General features: G+C 42.9%; 2 protein-coding genes across 4 annotated transcripts in view; one reads left to right on the plus strand and one right to left on the minus strand.

Moving 5' to 3' along the window:
- Positions 1-637: 637 nt before the first annotated feature.
- HDDC2 (HD domain containing 2) lies at positions 638-10304 on the plus strand. Its single transcript, XM_035321781.1, has 6 exons — positions 638-719; positions 909-1030; positions 1942-2044; positions 4298-4366; positions 8763-8901; positions 10165-10304. Exons 1-6 carry the CDS (start codon positions 657-659, stop codon positions 10257-10259), a joined length of 591 nt encoding a protein of 196 aa, XP_035177672.1. The 5' UTR covers positions 638-656; the 3' UTR covers positions 10260-10304.
- Positions 10305-13910: 3606 nt separating this feature from the next.
- Positions 13911-19115, minus strand: part of TPD52L1 (TPD52 like 1) — a 52947-nt gene continuing 47742 nt past the window's right edge. For all 3 annotated transcript variants that reach the window (XM_035321777.1, XM_035321778.1, XM_035321780.1), the window contains one exon: positions 13911-15698. In XM_035321777.1, coding sequence (XP_035177668.1) covers positions 15567-15698 — 132 coding nt within the window. In that variant the 3' untranslated portion in view covers positions 13911-15566. The remainder of the gene's footprint in view (positions 15699-19115) is intronic.

Here is a 19115-nt window from a genome sequence, read left to right on the forward strand (position 1 = left end):
AAAAAAAAAAAAAAAAAAGGAAAAGAAAAAGCATGCTACATGCTTAAATGGTCATTGATATGATCAGTTTTGACCAATGATGAGCTACTCACAGAGAAGGCCTCACCAAGAATTTTTGCTGTTGCCTATATCAGTAACAGCCCAGCTTCTACTTCTCTACCTTTGTGGCAATTTTAAGATTTGAAGAAAAGCTTGCGGAGTGTAGGGAATTCAATCAGAAGAAAACATGCTGATGAGCAAAGATTGTGCAGCCTGTGGGTACACTTCATTTCTGGCCCTTTCAGCGCAACGGAGAGTTATGTGACCTGTCTGTATACTTGTCACGCTGTTGGAGCGTTGCTCCTGTCCCCTCTCGCCACCCCCAGTACTGCTGTCTGCCCCTTGATTATTGCTGTTTCTGCACATCAGTGCTGTGCTGGACATTACACGAGGGGTGTAAAGAGGCTGAACCTTACACCCACACCCGCCAGGAGGCTCTCCCTTTCCCCGGGCTGTGGGAAGGTGCCGGCCAGCTGCCGGGGCAGCCCCCCCGGGACAGGCCCGGCTCCGCGGCCGGGAGGAAGAGGAGGAGGAGGAAGAGGAAGAGGAGGAGGAGGAGGAGGAGGAAGAGGAGAACGAGGAAGAGGAGGACGCTCAGGAGGCGGAGCGGGCGGCTCATGGCGGCGGGGGGCAGCGGGGCCGGGCTGCTCGCCTTCCTGCGGCTGCTGGGGCAGCTCAAGGTGCCGGGCCGGGCCGGGCCGGGCCGGGCGGTGGGAGAAGTGCCCGGGGCCGGGGGGGTGCCGGGGACTTGCCGGCTGCACCCAGGCGCCCCGGATCGCTGAGGTGGCAGCGGGGCGGGATTTCCCCACGTGTCGCTTCAGAGCCCAAGGTTTCCCCCTTTAAGTGACCGCGGTCCTCTCCTCCCGCAGAGGGTGCCGCGGACGGGATGGGTGTACAGGAACGTGGCAAAGCCAGAGAGCGTGTCGGATCACATGTACAGGATGGCGATGATGGCCTTGGTCACCGAGGACAAAAACCTTAACAAGGACAGGTGAGAGAGACCCTCTGGTTCCCCTGCCTGGTGCTGCCACGGGAGAGCTGCGAGCGCAGCGCCCGGAGCAGCCGTCCTGCTGGGGAGGAGCTCTTAAGGCCCACGGGCGGTGTTGGAAGTGCTTCCCCACGTCCCTTCCCTCCATCCTTTGAGCTGTTTACCTAGAGAGGTGAACGGGAAGAAGGCTTTTTATCACTAAAATCAGAGTGCTGAGGCTCTGAGCCGGCTTTCCCTCAAGCCAGAGATAAGCAAGCTGAAGGCATCCAGGTAAAAGGCAGTTTGAAGCAACAGGCAACAAAGGCAAAGGCACCCTCGGTGGATTTGGGCAGGCTGAGTTAGCACTCAGCAGCAATCGGGAGCCTCATAAATCATAGAGCAGAGAAGAGACAGCATCATTGGTATTGAACGAGTTGTCAAGTACAGTATGGGGTCATATTTGCTCTGTCACTTCGAGAGCTGATGAAAGCACTGAAGGCTTTCTGGGGTATTGTGCTGCAGGCTGACATAGCTGCTTAGCTGCAAGCATGTTTTGTCAGATTATAAAATGAATTTGGGGTGGTGGCAGATTACATTCTACCTGTTACAGGGATAATACGAAGTGTATAATGTAGGTAGCTCTTGTATGCTTGGTTTTCTGAGATGTGAAAACTGCATGTGTTACTTTTGAATGGTATGCTTTTGTGCAAACTATATTTTTACTTAAATCTATATTTACAAGCAGCAGGAGCTAGAAATCGGGAATTAAAATAATGTCTAAATGGAAAACAAGGCCCTTAGCAAAGAAATGAAATGTATTATGTAAAATTTATATATATGAAGGGGATAAATTATGGGGCCTCTTAGCTTTATGAATCATAAGACATAACATAAAATGTTGAAAAAATGATTATTCTGTCTTTGCTTTTTGTCAGATGCATACGATTAGCGTTGGTTCATGATATGGCTGAATGCATTGTTGGAGATATTGCTCCTGCAGACAACATCTCAAAAGAGGAGAAACACAGGAGAGAAGAGGTACAGACATAAGCTGTGAAACCACATCTGCCAAGCGTTTCGAATGTTTTAAATGCTCTGGTGGTAGTGAAGAGACCCTCTAAGCAACCTAATACTGTCATTGGCATTGCACAAGTAGGCCATTAACAACCGAAGTTTTCAGCTTGTTTTAATATTTATTTAACGTGTAACGTAACAAAGTACAAAGTTACAGAAGGAGAATCTTTGAAGTAATCACATTGATAATTTGTTCCCAAGCTAGCAGGATTTTTGGTAGCCTGAGTTAGTCGTGCTGACAGCCTTATCAAGCAGGAAGGAGCAGGTTCACTGAGAACAGTGTATGGTTAATGGCAGACGTGTGGTGCCAGATAATCTGATTGTGACATACACTGTTTTTTTTTTGTTTGTTTGTTTTTTAACAATTTGCACATGGATATCATTTCTTTTTGCCATTCACTCCTGAGTGCAGTGTGGCTAGAACTATTTTATTTTTGGCCTTGTACATATTCAAATTCCTGGCTTATAATTTCTGGTTTGATGTTTTATTTGAAGAAAATGTAAACCACTCCTTCAGTCCACAGCTAGAGGGCAACATGATGCCTTGGAATCTCTTGTGTAAAGTGTAAAAAATGTTGCAGTGATTTTTTTCCCCACTTTTCTGCATACCTTTTCCAAACTTGGGAGTGAGAGTTATGACTAATTCTAGGATTAAGCTTTTTGCTAAAGAAGTGGAACTTAAAGATCAAAGCAGTGTTCAGTGTTCTTGATGTCCTATCTTTACTGACTGTAATTTTAGTTTTTCTTAATTTCAGTGTACTTCCTAGTGTGCCCTTACATTGAACAAAAAACCCCACCTCTTTCCCTGAAGCCTTCAGGGTTCACATTTCAATAGAGAAAACTCTAATTTGTATTTAGGAAATGAAAAAAGTGTTTTGATGCCTAAGGAAATGTTATTTTTTTCTTCAGTATTTGCAGCTCCTTGCAGTTCTTGTTTAGCTCGTTAAAGGACTTTTTTGTTGACTTAGTGGAAAGCAGCATCCAGCATTAAACATTTAGATTAACTCTGAAGTACTTTGCTGTAAAAATACAGTAAGGGTAACAGCTTCATGAGTTTAGATAGCTTGAACTGAATTATCCATATGCTGCTGCTGCTACCGAGTTCTCTTTTTCCCTTTCACAAACATCTCAGTATAAGCTATAGAGCAAGCTGGTCTGCTTGTGCATTGTTTAATCAGCTAGTCTCAATAAGGCTAAGGCAGCAGAAAATTAAAAGAAACAAACAAACCAAAATAAAATAAAATAAAAATACTGTTTTTTTTGGCCTTACCTGTCATTTTGCCCTGCTAACCTCAAATTTTGATGAAGTCTGAGCTGAAAGGAGCTCCCCAGTGATGGGGAGCAGCTGATCCAGCTCAGTCATATCGTATAACTGTGTCCTATGTTTCAAGTGGAGGAACAATTACGGCATAAAACCGTTGTCTTCCCTGTCCTGTTGATCATTTCAGAAGCAGCCCTAAGTGTTGCTAGGAAAACAGTAGAAGCAAGACTGATTATTTGGGAGAATACAAAGAGCATGAAGAACAATTTCTGCTTGCTGGTTATACCATCAGTTCGTTATTGTGTTAAATCTTCTACCAAAACTGTTGTTGAGCAGATGGTAATTCAGTCTGGGAGTACTGTGTTTTATTGCTGCAGAGTAGTAAATGGATTTTTGTTGTCTGTTTTTCAAAATCAGAGATGTTTTAAAGGCTTATGTTGCATTGCCTGTGTCAGTAGCTGTTCTCAGCCCTACTAGTGCAAATGTGCTAGTGGTGAGTTTGGGTGAGGACAGTTGTTTGTCAGCACCAGGAGTTTGGATTTTGAAGCTACTTCTATGAACTGTACCTATAACCTACCTAAGTACAAATGTTACCTTGACTTGTTAAATCTGGAAGGCAGAGCTGGTGGCAGCTGCCTGGCATTTGGCTCACCTGTTTTGCTCTGGGCTTCTTTTAGGATTCTTTAAGATTTTTTTTTTCTTCAGTTTTTCAGATTAGTTCTCTAGCAATTCACTTAAACAGTCTCATAAAAGATCTTCTACCAAGTGGTCCTGCTGCTGTTCCTCTGGAAGATTTCATGTACGCATGAACTTTCAAGTAATATGTTGTGTAGTATATGTTTCTACAAACATGGTAACAGGTAATTAATTCTTTAGGGAAAAAAAAAAAAGTGATAAATTGAGTATATTTTCACTCACTCAGAAATGGCTACGTACAAATGGCTTCTATTTTTCAGGCAGCTATGCAACAGCTGACCCAGCTTCTATCAGAGGACCTCAAAAAAGAAATCTATGAACTCTGGGAAGTAAGTTTGCATTCTTTTAATCCTTTGCTAAAATTGAGGGTAACCCATTATGCTCTTTCTGTTGACCTATGGAACTGTCATCTCTTATTTTGATCTCAAGCAAGGTAGGTTGATTTGCTTTGGAGGTAAAGTTAACAATGTGAATCAAGGTCACTTACAAATTCCGTTTAAAAGGGAACCCCAAACTTTGGTAGAATAACCAGTCTCTGGCCACTCAAAGTTCCAGACGGACCTGCCCTGGGCATGGTTTGTACAACTGAAAGAAGGGTATATCTTCTGCATCCAGCACTCTTGGAGAAAGATCTATTTATTTATTTTTTATTTTTACCACATTATCTCTCTTGTTGACATCTGGCTGTCTTCAGCTCATGATAGAGGGGGAAAAAACAATGGCAACTGATTATGTCTTGGAGTATTTTCCGCTTTTTATGAATGTAATAGTTTATGTAGCATCCATTTCTTTATTAGACATCCCATTCAGCTAAAATATTTGCCAGTAAATTTTGGCTTAAACTTAAATGTGAACTACTGACAAAATAACAGTGCTTTTCTACAAACAGTGCAGATTGCTGGCTGGTCTTGGGTACCTTAAATGTTTGTACTGGAAAGTATCTTCTGTATTTGAAAGTGATTTAATTTCTGATGTGAACTCATGCATCAGAAAGTTAATTGATAAGATCTGTTATAAACTAGGGGTGATTAGATTATTTCCAAAGACTTCATGTTTGTAATTACTGTGCTTTATATTCTCCTGGCATGCAATCGCATGGAGACAAATGCATTCACAAACTCTTGTTCACAATGTGTTGCAAACAGTTATGTTTCTTGGCCTCTGTAACCTGAAGCTGTATTTTGTGCTGGCATTCTTACCTTTCCACTTGGGCTGTATTTAAATTCCAGATGCTGGCAGCCAATTTCTGCCTTGGATTATAACCACCTGCTTGTTTTGCTTCATTTTTCTTGCTGTAGTTCTGTGGTGAAACTGGCAGCAGGGTTGGGTTTTCAGTGCTGTACTTCAAGGTAAAGGGCATAAATCAGCACAACCAGATCTAGGAAACAGAGTATGGGCATTTGTTTAGTAAACACTGGTTCCTTCTTCCTTGGGAAGCTGCTAAAACTGAAGAAAAGGAGTTTAGGATAGATATGATTAGTCTTATAGAACTTCTTTTCCATACTGTTTTTCTTTGCCTCAGGCTTCTGATCATATAGGGGCTGATTCAGTATTCAGTTAGTTCTTCAGCACGTTAGCTTGTTATCATGCTCATTAACTATAATTTAACATATGCATGCTTTTGATCTTTTGTTCTTTGTTTCTACCTTTAGGATAACTTACTGGTTTTGCATCTCCAATGTAGCAGTATGAGTGTAACCTACATAGCAATGAGTGTAACCAAAAAATCTAATATTCACATGCAGTCCCTCGAGTCTTATTTTAAGTGGAACAACTAAGTGCTTTTTAAAAATAAGTTTGTTTTTTTTTTTTAAAAAAAAAAAGGGGGCAAAAAATAAGAAGCCCATGATCACTGGGTTTGACATGCTGCTCTTAGCTAGCCAGAGGCATTTCCCTCTCTCTTTGTGATTGAAGAAGGTTATAGCCCAGAGCAGAACAGTGGCTGGGACAACATCTGTTGAGACTCTTACCGAATTCTTCCTTGACTGCTCAGCCCTGGTCCCTAGCCCATTCTCCCCTTCAGCCCTGGGAAGACTGCAGCTTTGGATTGTACTGGTGGGCAGTCTTCAAGTGCGTCTGTGTAGCTCAGGGGAGAGAGGTAGCAGAAAGATGCCCCTGAGATATTTTTATTTCCTAGCTTAGTTCAGGATACGTTTGAAAAAAAAAAACCAAAAAAAAAACATTAAAGTAAATGGGTGTGCATGCTTCAGCTCTGTCCTGCTTTTTTATTTTCAAGAACAAAATCACAGGAGTCATTTTAAAAGCTAGGCTGTGGTGTTTGAAGAACCATACTTTTTCCCAAGTATGCTTTTATTTCACATTCTTAAACACCTGTGGGGAAGAAAAAGTAAGTGTTTATTTGAGCACTGTGCAGAGCTGCACATATAATAGCTGGTGTTTCTTGAGGTTAATGTAAGCTGAGGTATGAGTAAGATCGGGTGAGCTGTATGGCACAAAGATCAGTAACAGGTTGATACTCCCAGTTAATTGCTGGAGGTGGAACAGACCTTTACAAGCCATCATTCTCCTCCTGAAGTTGTCCTTTTTAGTGCTGCCAGAATTGTTTGTTCTTTTCAGTGGCCAAAAAAAAACCAAAACAGTAGAAATAAATAGAAAATAACCTGCAGTATTTAAACAAATAAAATATGAAGTAAAGTTCAGATTGAATAGAGGAGAGGAAAATAAAAACACTAACAAAATTGATCATTAAAATAATGATAGAAATGAAATTGAAAACTTAAAGGATAATTTAAGTTCAAGTAGAGTAATGTATTGAACCAATCATGGCCATCAAAATCTGGGTTTCTGACTTTCAAATGTAAAGCAGTAAGTGTAATAAATAAATGTGGCAGCACAGATGGGCCTGGTGTGTACTGAAGCCTCTGGTCTGATTATCGGTGGTGGGGAGGATGAGTGGGGTCAGACCTGCTGAGGGTGTCAAGGCAATGATAACTTGTATGGAATGAAGCTTTTTCCTGTGGCTGAAGCAAGGAGAAGGCCGGTGGATTCAAATTCAACACAGTAGATTTAGAAAAGACAGGTGAACCTGTCTGCAACCATCACTAGAGGCAAATGACAGCAAAATTGTTCGAGTTGCCTAGAAATGTGAATGACTCACAGATATATACTGACAGTGAATGGGGTGAGGGTAAAGATAGCAGAGAGATTAAAGGACTTAAAGTCTGAAGGGGAGGAAACCCGTAAATTAATGCCCTCCCCATCTCCTAGGAGAGAGATAAAGACAAACAGCTCAGATGGATTAGACCGAAGAGATTAAAGAGGAATGACAGGAAAAATGTGAAGAACAACTCCATATAAAAAGAGCAAGCGGTGAAGAGAAGTGCAAAATAGGTCTTAAAAATAGGTAATAGTAATCCATAGGCACACACTGTGGTAATTCATAGCCTTAGCAAGGCATAAAAAGATTTTTATATAGAAAATATTGTTAAATGGAACCTGTTAATTAGCTTGTGTGTCCTGTAGGGCTGTCTCCGTATTCTCCCTGATTCAGCAAAGCACTTTGATACATGCTTAAGTGTGGTGGTTTCACTGTGATGGGCAGCTGAACACAACCACAACTGTTCTCTCACTCCCTACCTTCAAAGGAAGAGTAGTAGAAAATACGATGGAGAAGGGCTCAAGGGTTGAGATAAGGACAGGGAGATCACTCCACAATTATCATCATGGGTAAAAGACACTGAGCATAGGGAGAGTAATGCTATTTATTGCCCATTAAAACAGATGAGTGGTGAGAACTAAAAGCAAACTATAAATACCTTCCTCTGCTCCCCCACTCCCCCCCCCAGTCTGCCCTCTTCTACATCCTCGTCCTCCGAGTGGCGCAAGGGAATGGGGAACGGGGAGTAGGGGCTGTGGTCAGTCCCTGACGCTTCGTCTCTGCCGCTCCTTCTCGGTCACTCCCTGCCCCTGCTCCCCGCGGGGTCCCTCCCATGGGATGCCGTCCCACAGGCAGCAGCTCTTCAAGCACTGCTCCCACACGGCTCCGTACCACGGGGTCCATCCCCCAGGAGCAAACTGCTCCAGCATGGGTCCCCCACGGGCGGCAGCTTCCCCCAGACCCCTGCTTCTGCGTGGGCTCCTCTCCACGGGCTGCAGCTCCGGCCCGGGGCCTGCTCCTGCAGGGGCTCTCCATGGGCCGCAGCCTCCTCCAGGCCACATCCACCTGCTCCCCCGGGGGCTCCTCCATGGGCTGCAGCATGGAGATCTGCTCCGTGTGGGACCCATGGGCTGCAGGGGGACAGCCTGCTCCACCAGGGGCCTCTCCACAGGCCACAGGGGATTTTTTCCCCTTCCTTAAATCTGCTCTCCTAGGGGCCCACCCAGCATCACTCCCTTGCTCGTCTCTGGCCAGCAGCAAGTCCCTTTTGGAGCCGGCTGGAGCTGGCTCTGATCCGACATGGGGCAGCTGCTGGGCTCTGCTCACAGAGGCCACCCCTGCAGCCCCCCTGCAAACAAAACCTTGGCATGTAAATCAATATGTTAAGCTAAAGTATGCAAAAAGAATTTGTCCTTAAATCCTATTAGATTTAATAGAAATTTACCATGTAGGTAAGTGTTTTGCTGAATAGCATTCTTAAATTTGAGTGTGAAAGGGGTAACTGTCTATTTATGGAGTGGCTTGTACTAGTGAAGAAAATTCTAGATCTATGAAGGGTTTCTGACACTGTTTCAGACTAGCAACTGGTAATGTGCAAATCTGTTCAGGAATACGAAAACCAGTGTACTGCAGAAGCCAAGTTTGTAAAGCAGTTGGATCAGTGTGAAATGATACTGCAAGCATTTGAGTACGAAGAGTTGGAAAACACACCTGGCAGACTGCAGGATTTTTACGATTCAACTGCTGGTATGACTCGTGTGTGTGTGTTTTTGTGGGTTGGTTTGTTGCTTTTTATTTTTTTTTATTTTTATTTTGGGGGTTTTGTTTGTTTTTGTAAATGAAATATATGAATTGCCTTCTTTTCTGATAGCAAAGCAAATGAGAGCTAGTTATACATTGCTCAAACACCCTAAGTATATTGGGGGAAGTTATTGCAGAGTGAAGATACCTTGCATTTATCTGCATGTATTGAACCTGAATCTCATTTATGCCAAGTTCCTTTTACATCGCCTTGGTCTGAGAGGGAGGCTCAGTTTTATTATACGCGGATGTGTTTAAAGATCTCCTTGTATTATCAGAGGGGTGTAAAGGAGGCTTCAGTTGTCGCTGGTGCTCTGAGAACAAGTTGTTCCTATTTATTTAGTGTTTCACAAACTAGTGAAGTAAAATTTGTTATCCCTACATGAGCTGTGGTCTTGTGTGACCTGCCCAAGTTACATGTGAGAAACAACTCAGTGAAAAGTCTTAAGTATGGTTGTATTACTTTTTATTCTACTGCTTCTCATCATTCCTAAAATAAACTAATCGTTAAAAGGAAACATAAGTAAAATAGTTGTCTTTACGATTTTACCAAGGGATTTGAACACCACGAAAAGACTGACTACTAGTAATCCTGTCCTGGGGAAAAACAGAACAAACAAATGTATGGAGAGGACCTAATACACTGTCCAGACAATGGCCAGTGTCACTGACAAGTCCCATTTGTACCGTGGTTGCTCCTTAAGGAAATAAGCTCTCTGAAAAATGATGTAACTTCAATAGCAACAGAGCTGGAATATTTTTGTTTTCTTAGCGGCATCTTTGCCCTTCCATTAGATTTCAGTAACTTAAACTAAGCCAGTTTCTCAGTAGAGCCTAGAGCATATTCCCCGAGTTCAGCTGTAATTGGAGTGGTTACTTGTAGCAGGATATGTAGCATGGGATTGTCCGGGTCAGGGGGCATCCCTTTTTTAGTTCTTAAATTTCTTAACAGAGCAAACATATATGTATAAGTTGTTTTGTTTTGGTTTGTTTTTTTTTGGGGGGGGAGGAGGGGTAAGGGGAGGGACAGGAGGAAATGACTATAACTAGTCTAATACTTATTCCTTAGTAGAAATAAAATGGGACTGGTGTCTTTCTTAAGAGAATGATTAGGACTTTATTCTGAGCCTTATGCAGCATCACTGGCAACCTTTCACAAGCAGAAAAATGAGAGCATTTGTCATTAACTTTCTTTCTTTTATTTTGCAGGAAAGTTTGTTCACCCAGAAATACTCCAGCTGGTATCTCTGATCAACACAGAAAGGAATAAAAAAACAGGTGCTACATGTCATCCACATTCCTGAGGTGTTCCTAAATACTGTAGCTATATTAAAATGCTTTTCCTTTTACATTCTTTGTGCTGTGTTTCCTCCAATAACAAATAATTCTGCCAGCAGATTTTTTGTGTGTATTCACTGCTGAAAATCTTGAGACCACTTGGCTAGGAACAGGTTTTGTTGTTGTTTTAATAAGTTTTGATCAATGCAGCCTCACAAACAGGCTCTCCGCTGGCAAAATGCAGGTAAGTTCAAAATTTATCTGATTGCAAACAAATCTGTTCATGCAGCGCACTGACTGGGACGGGTAGTCTTGTTCTGTGGCTTCCAAGTATGTGTGGATCTAAGCACCCTCTGCATTACAGAGGTTAATATCTGTTCACTGTGGTACTTGGGAGCAATACCAATTAGCACATTTCTCTGTGGTGGTTTTACTCAGGTGGGCGGCCGAGCCCCACCACACGTCCTCTCTCACTCCCCTTCCTCAAAGAGGAACGGGGAGAAAATACGATGAAAGGGGCTCAAGGGTTGAGATAAGGATGAGGAGATCGTGCAGTAATTATCGTGACGGGCAAAACAGACTCAGCATAAGGAGATAGTAAGATTTATTGCCTATTACTAACAAGCTAGAGAAGTGAGAAACAAAGGAAAGAAACCAAAAGCACCTTCCCCGTCCATCCACCCTCTTCCACCTCCTCTGCCCTGAGTGGCGCAGGGGAACAGGGGAGTGGAGGTTATGGTCAGTCTATAGTGCTTCTTTGCCGCTGCTCCTTCTCAACCACTCTCATCCCCTGTGCTGTGGGGTCCCTCCCACAGGATGCCGTCCTTGCTGAACTGATCTGGCGTGGGCTTCCTACAGGTAGCAGCTCTTCAAGAACTGCTCCTACACGGCTCCGTACCACGGGGTCCATCCCCCAAGAGCACACTGCTCCAACCTGGGTCCCCCACGGGCAGCAGCTCCTGCCAGGTCACCTGCTCCTGAGTGGGCTCCTCTCCACGGGCTGCAGGTCCAGCCCAGAATCTGCTCCGGCAGGGGTCTGCCACAGGCCGCAGTCTCCGTCAGTGCAGGTCCACCGGCTCCCCCGGGGGCTCCTCCATGGGCTGCAGCATGGAAACCTGCCCCACCGTGGTACTCCATGGGCTGCAGGGGGACATCCTGCTTCACCATGGTCCTCACCACAGGCCGCAGGGGACTTCTGCTCTGGCGCCTGGAGCACCTCTCCCCCTCCTTCTTCACTGACCTTGGCGCCTGCAAGGCTGTTCCTCACTCCTCTCACTCTCCCAGCTGCTGTGTGGCGCAGCGTTTTTTTTTTCCTGTCTTAAATCTGCTCTCACAGAGGCACAAACAACATCACTTATTGGCTCAGCTCTTGTTAGCGGTGGGGTCCTTACCAAACATGGGGCAGCTTCTAGATCCTTCTCACAGAAGCCACCCCTATGGCCCCTGCTACCAAAACCTTGCCACATAAACCCACTACAGCTCTTGTCAACTTAAAGATGGATTTTCTTTGATGTGTACAATCCTTAGGAAGTGATGGTGGATAAAACCCTGGTAATCTCATGGATACACTTTCTCAACGCATTTATTGTTCATGCATTTTTTTTTCTACTATGTGTTTTATCAGGGAATGGTGCTGAGGTTTACATCAGACCAGTATGCCTAACTCCCACTCACCTCAGACTGGTGACCTTACGGCCGCTTGCAGAGGTAATTGATAATCAAAGAACAGTTGAGATTGGGCCTTTGGGGATGGTGTGGTCTAGTGCAGATACCTCTACTTCAGTGTAAAGCTTGCCTTCCCTTGTTCACGCTGTTGGACACCGGTACCAGTTCTGCCACAAGTGAGTTATTAGCGGAAGTAACAATGCTCAAGTACAGTATGTTAAAGTAAACTATAGTGGTGTTAAATGCCAAAAAAGACCAGTGTATGTGTTATTATCTGTTGCGTTGAGTATGCAGCTGGTGATGTACCAATTACCAGATAATGAAAGTTTGCACCTGAAAAAATTATATGGTAGAGATCTAGAGCTAGCTTTTCTATCTATCTTCGGACTCACATCAGATGAGGCAGCAAGAAAATAAATTGAATTGTAATCCCCCTTTAAGGTGAGTAATTTAGCTGAGCGCACGTCTTCAGGCACCATGACTCCAGGAGATGTCCCCTTGATGCAAACCTTTGGGCCTGACTGCGTTCTGCAGCTGGAGACACAGAGCGCTTCCCTGAGGGGCTGGGAGCTTTTGCCTCAAGCGACCTGCACAGTTCACAAGAGCTGCAGAGTATCTTGGGCTGGATGAGGTGTGGGATGCCTGCTCTGCTCAGGGAACCTCACAAGGCAGCAATTGTGCCCTGTGGAGACACTGAAAGAACAGTCTGCACTTTACTGAGCATGGAATAGTAGTTACTGGTAGTTGATCATCGTACTGCAAGGGAGGCGGGGTGGGCCCAGTGGAGCTTTGTCCAGGGCCCACTGTTCCTCAGTATTTTTATCCCACTGAGGTGTGTGCAATCATAGTCTTTATTAGTTTGTATTGAATGCCAAGCATAAAAGTGCTCCAGATGCACTGGAGGACAGGATTGAGAGCAATCTTGACAAACAAGAAAAGCGGTCTTGAAAAGACGTTTGAGAGCACACAGCAAGTGCTGCCCCAGCAGGAACAGTCGGTTCCTCCAACGCAGCCGGAGGCTTTCCTGGCTGGCGACACCCAGTTCTGCAGGGGAGCTGGGGGACTGAGCACTGAGCCTGAGTCAGCAGCACACTTTTGCAGGAAAAGTAAATATTATCCTGGGAAACAGCCATAGTTTGAGTGTGTTGTGTGGGATTTTGTTTTTGCTTAAATACATCTAGCATGTACTCCATGTAATGCTACATTCCCATCTACTTGCTGTAGTCATATGTCAGCTTTGGGCACTGCATTTTAATAGAAATAGGAAATTAGTTGGAAAGAGGCTGGAGAAGAATGTGCAGTCAGAAAGCCTGAGCCATGATGACAGGTTGAAAGAAAGGCCAGCAGATAGCCAGTGGCTTCAGGCTTCCTAATATACTCCTGAAGTGTACCGTTCACATGTAGGAAGAGCGTGCTACAGCCTGGATTGGCGACCTGTGTGGAAATCTCCTTCTCCCACATCTTTTTTGTGACCCATTCTTATCAGGATGGAGTCTACTCGTGGTGGTAGCTGCTGCAATGGCAGTAACAGGTAAGGCTTAATATGGAAGAGAAGCCTGTCTGGCCAAGTTACCTCAACTAGTTGATACAAGGTCTTTAAATTGTGCTCTTAATGAATGTAGCTAAAAAACAATTTACTGCTTTCCCAGAAACATATTATATATATATATACACACAAGCAAAAATGAGGGCTAATTCTCTGTCCAGTCCATGTTCTTAGCTTTTACCTTTACTGACCCTGCTCAAAAGTTCAATGCTTTTAGATGTTCTCTGCTGCACGTTTCACACTTACTGAACACAGTTCAGTCATTTTTCTCCTTTGAATCTCAACGTTTTCAAAAGTGGGGCTGCAGATTTCCATGGGGAACTTCAGATATGGATGGGAGTCAACAGATTTTAAAAACGGGAGGAATGGCAGTTTATACGATACTCTGTTGTGACAGCAAGGCTTAGAAAAGAGGTGCACAGTATTACTTGTGAATACATGGAATTAAAAAGAAAACATCCCAGAGTAAAAGAGTAAGATAAATTTATTTTTGCTAAGAATATCAATAACTTCATTTACACAAACTAAGTGACCATTAATATTTTTATTTAAATAAAGTCATGTTTATGCACAAAACCACTGTAAAATAAGCTAGCAAACACTACTGTACTGAAAACTGTACTGAAGACCTAATTAAATCTGCTTCCATGCTAGAAATCACACTAAAAGAGGAATTTGAGATAGATGTCCTAAGTTCTTAACGTTCTACTAGACGTAAGTTAAAAGACTTCTAACTTGGTGAAAACTGTAACAAAAGCCACACAGGAAAAAAATCACTTAAAGCCACATTTCCTCACAAGATTTTAAGCAGTCTGTAATGTCAAACTCACCAACACTGATTTGAAACTTTGGCTTATGCTCAAAAGAAGCATCCATTTTCAAAGTAGCCAGACTGTTTTCCATTTTGTTTATATTTTTGATAAAGTTGTGCTCATCTCAGTCTGGTGAACTGAGTAATACAACATGCAGACTGACAAGTGCTCGTTAAGACAGCAAGACGCTGTCACAAGTGTGCTGCTCTTTTCTTAAAAAGAAGTGCTAAAAGGATGCAAGAAAACATGCTGAACCAAAGCTGAGAGATGACTGGCTCTCGGTGATTAAGTAGATATAATGCAGTTGACAGAATTATGCCCGAGAATGAAGCAGGACAAAATGAAGCACTTACTCCTTGTGTGTACTGTAAGATACTAGAGTCAAGCTAGCAGCTCTGAAATGTGGACCGAAGGCATGGACTCTTTAACCTATGGCACATCTTTACTCAATTGTTGGGTTTGTATTTCACTTAAGGCTGCGTCTTGTTCGAGGGTCGTGCTGTTCAGTCATAATTAATTTACCTTCCCTTTTTTTTTATGGGCAAGACAGGGAGGAAAAATTACAGAGGTTCCCCCCGCTCCACTTCCCTTTGTAATTAGCTTATACAGTTGAGTCTTATCAAACCACAGAGAGCAAGCAACAGAATGTGTTTTTAAACGGAAGCTTTTCCAGCTACAATGTTCAGCTTGCATCAGCAGCTGTGATCAGCTTAATTTCTGTATGAATAACCGGGCGTGCCTTCCTGTCCTTAGCTCTGCTGACTAACGGATGGAGAAGGGCAATGCCAGACTGTTATCAGTGAAGGACAGAGAACTTTTTTTGGGGTGACAATAAGCGATTTTAATTCCATTAGGAAATAGATCATGTACAGACACTCCTGATCAAAGGGCACCTGGTATGGCCAGTAGACAGCTGGTCTACGGCCTACTGCTGGCAGCAATCTTTGCACAGCTCTAGGTCCATCTGTCTGATGTGGCACTGAGAGGGGAGTTAGAAACCAGCAGATAGAAAACAGTAAGAGAGACTGAGCAATTTTTGGAAAGAAGTTACATTAAAATGAAAATTATTTTGGTCACGTTATTGATTTAGAGCGTTATGAGTCAATTACTTGTGTGTGGTTCCTATGGCGTACAAAATACCCAATGATAAAATGGCATATCCGAAGTACAAATAGGGAGAAGAAATGCTTCTCCGGCACTAGCCTAGGGAGGCAATTTTCCAAAACTGACAAAACCTTGTTGCACAAGTCGGGCAGTGAGAGAGGCCTAGAAACCACGGTCGGGGCAAGTCTCTGAGCAAGGCCGTCGGCCTAGCACTGGAGCTCTTCTTCGCTCTCAGGAAGCCGGGTGCCAGCGAGAGAGCTCTGGGCACTGGCGTGGGCTGTAGAGCTGAGAACTTCTTCAAAACTGCCCCCAGTGTGGCTTGTCCCACCAACCTTGGTCTGAAACAAGGCAAAGAAAGAACAGCAAGTTCCTCTGCATGTGCTGTAGCAAGTCCCATTTGCATTTCACCTCATAACCACAGAGGGCTGGGAACTGTTTTAAGCAGGCAGAGAACATGGGTGATGGTGGTTTTTTTTTTGTTGTTGTTGTTGTTTTTATTTTTCTTTTTAAAAGGAACAAAGCTATACAAACAGTTAAATAAAGCAAGCCCTTTCCTCCGCCAGCTTTTAAACTTCTCGGCCACAATCGTCAAATCTGTCCGGAATTACCATAAACCTAAAGGAACTGTCCCCCTAAGTAGATTTGAATTAGGAGCCTGTATCATGCCAGTGACCTTAGTATGGTTCTTTACATGAGTGCCTCACACTTGTTTTTTCCAGTTCTGCACAGGCTGAATAAGTGATGGGTATTAAAATGAACTGGTATATTTACAGCATTTTCCTGAGAGAAAAAAAATTACATTACATTAATGAAAGATGACTGCTCACAAGTCATCTATTTTCAAAATGCTACAGCTTGCTGGATTGGCAAATATAAGTACTAAAACAAATAAATACATATAAAACCATTATGACTGAAAATCTGAAATATAATTTTCCTAAACAAGAAAAAGCTTTATCTAAGGATTTGGAAATGATAAAGACTGTACGAGGAGACAAAACAGGTTTGATTGGGTTGTCTTAGTAAGAAAGCATTCTTTTGTGGTTTTGTCTTGCTGACAAGCCTGATCTAAGTTGATTCATGCCTGAAAATAGGACAAAACTTTTTACTCCATCCTACAACTGCAGTAGGAGTTAAAGAAAAGATGGCATTTTTCCAGCTTGCCAGCCACTGAATGCTTAGGAAGATTATTTTAATTAAATGAACACTGTGTCCTAAGTTTCCAAAGGGTTAATCCCATGTAATCCTTTGTTTCATCAGCTAGCACAGGAGCTTGTCTGGTTTGAAATTCCAATAAAATAAGGTAGTAGAATGCTTGATTATTTCCTCTGACAGTTTGAGTCACAATTATTACAAGCTCCTGTCTCAAGAGGTAAGTCTGTGTCCATTCTGCACGTCAGCACAGCAGCCCACTATAAAGTATCAGTTTATCCTTGATTTTTTCAAATAACAAAATAATATATGTGTATATATAGAGATAAATGCTGGTAGGTCCAGAACTTGCAATGAAAATGCAGCCATGGCCTCAGAAAGCTGTTAAGTTTTCATAGCAGAGCTCATGACAGTTTCCTAATTAAAATTCTCCACAAAAAAAAAAAAAAAAAAGAGTGTGAAGGTAGAGACTGTTCCTGCACTATTTCAAATGATTCCAGTAAGGTGTATCTAAATTTGGGTACCTAAAAACTATTAATGAAGTTTCGTTTTCTGTTTGCATTTCTACCTCCTCTTCCATGAGAAAACAAGAACATTGCAAGTCACTTACTGAATGCCTCTGCCGAACATCACCGTGTTTACAACAAACATTTAGTTCATCAGCATTCTGATTTTCAGAAAAGCTTAAGAGTCAGGCATTCAGTGTCTGCTTATTTCCATGGGAATGCAGAAAATCTAAGAAAGCTGCAACCCAAAATCCATTCTCAAAAGCAAAGAAAATCTAATTTGAAATTTAACATCTAAATGGATGAAATCTGAAAGCCAATTTTCACTGACCACAAAACACTATAGGCCACTGAGGCTAACATGACAATATATATATATAATGGTGCTGCTAGTCTCTTTTGCCAGAAGCCTTTCTAGAGCGTTCTCCACTTTTTCAGATCACAAGAGGACCCTAGAATTGAAAGGACAGCCTATGCTTTTCCCTCATAGGACTTCCTCAAGTCCTCAGAAGCCTCAGAAGAGAGGAAAAAGGACAAACAGTTCTGAGACATTCCCGGTTGCCCACAGCCCATGTTGGTGGCACCCTAGGTCCATGACTCCATCTTCCTTCCTCCATTTGGCCAAAGAAGTGAAAGAAAGAGAATGCAGACAAAATATTTGAGAAAATGTCGGTGGGTTTGCCAATAAAGCTGGACAATGAAATGAAAGTTGCATGGTATGCAGAAGATGACTTCAGACTCCAGACATTTTGTTTTGTCTTGTTTAACTAACGATTCCATAAAGGGGAATCTAAGAGCACCCTGAATACCTCAGGCTAAGGGCTGTCATGACAAGGAATTCCTCTAGAAGAATGCCTTGGCTCAAACAGCAAAATACAATCAGGCTCCTCAAGTAAATCACTGTGAGAAGCATGGTCTTCAGAGCCAAGCAGTTTGAATCAGATTTGCCTCTTTCTAGGTGACACATGGAAACAGACACCCCAACCCCGATGCAGAAACGGCAGCACTCACAATTCTCCTTTAGCCTTCAAAGCAAGGTGAAAAGGCTTTGGGTTGCCTTCTCACAGGTTAGCCATAACTGTAGGAAGAATGGATTTGTGGAGACTGGAGGAGTCCAAAAGCAAGCCTGGGAGCTAAATGTACCGACAGCACTAAAAGCCCTACAGTAGGCTTCGTGACTGAATGACTAAAAGAAAGCGCTGCATTTCTTCAACATAGTTTCTTCTAACTGACAAGTGGTGGGAAAAAAATAATCCACTTCAGACCTCAGGTGTTCCAATGAGCTGCATCCCTTATCTAAATGGACATAAGTAGAAGGAACACAAAATCATAAGCAAGTGATAACACCTGGCTGCAACAGGCAGGAATTCGACCTTTCAAGCTGCAGCACCCCACTGCATCAATGGTTTTTCCTACAGAGAAATCAAATCTAAAAAACATTTTCAGCTAAGGTGAAAAGAATGAACAGGAATGTGTAAAAAGGTACTGAGCTGAGTCCCTAGAGGTCAGCGTTTTGTTCTAGCTCTGCCCCTAGACATCCTTGGGATGCTGCCTCCCACCCTGGAATGATGTTTCCATCTCTGACAGGGTGCAGTGGAGATGCCATCACCCTACATTATCATGACTTAAAGCTGTCAAAGCAGACTATCTCCTAATAAAAGTGAACATGAAAAAGCTGAAAATGATAGTGCAGCTCAGCACTCTTTGATGCACATGCTGATTTAGGAACGTGAAAATAAATCAAGTTCTCTACTGCTCTGTATTTTCCTTAGACACTGACTGGAAAATATTACCTGCTGTATGATTTCACAGAGGTTTGGAAAGACAGACCTTTACTGACCTTTAATGTACCTGCTGCTTCAGTTCTAATGGTAATTTGCATTTTAGTAACAAGGAATGTCCCTTCCCCAGTGGACGGTCATCTTGCTACTTTAACATTTTACAAATTGTAATGCCCACTGACGTTAATCCAGTGTCATCAGTTCCCCATAAAATGAGGTGATACATTTGGCCCTTTATCACTAACAGACTGTACATAAAACGTTAGAATCTTTCTACAGCAGTAAAATGTCATTTTGTGGCATTTTTGTGGCACAC

This window comes from Oxyura jamaicensis, chromosome 3 (genome assembly GCF_011077185.1).
Source record: "Oxyura jamaicensis isolate SHBP4307 breed ruddy duck chromosome 3, BPBGC_Ojam_1.0, whole genome shotgun sequence".
NCBI classification, from domain to species: Eukaryota; Metazoa; Chordata; class Aves; order Anseriformes; family Anatidae; genus Oxyura; species Oxyura jamaicensis.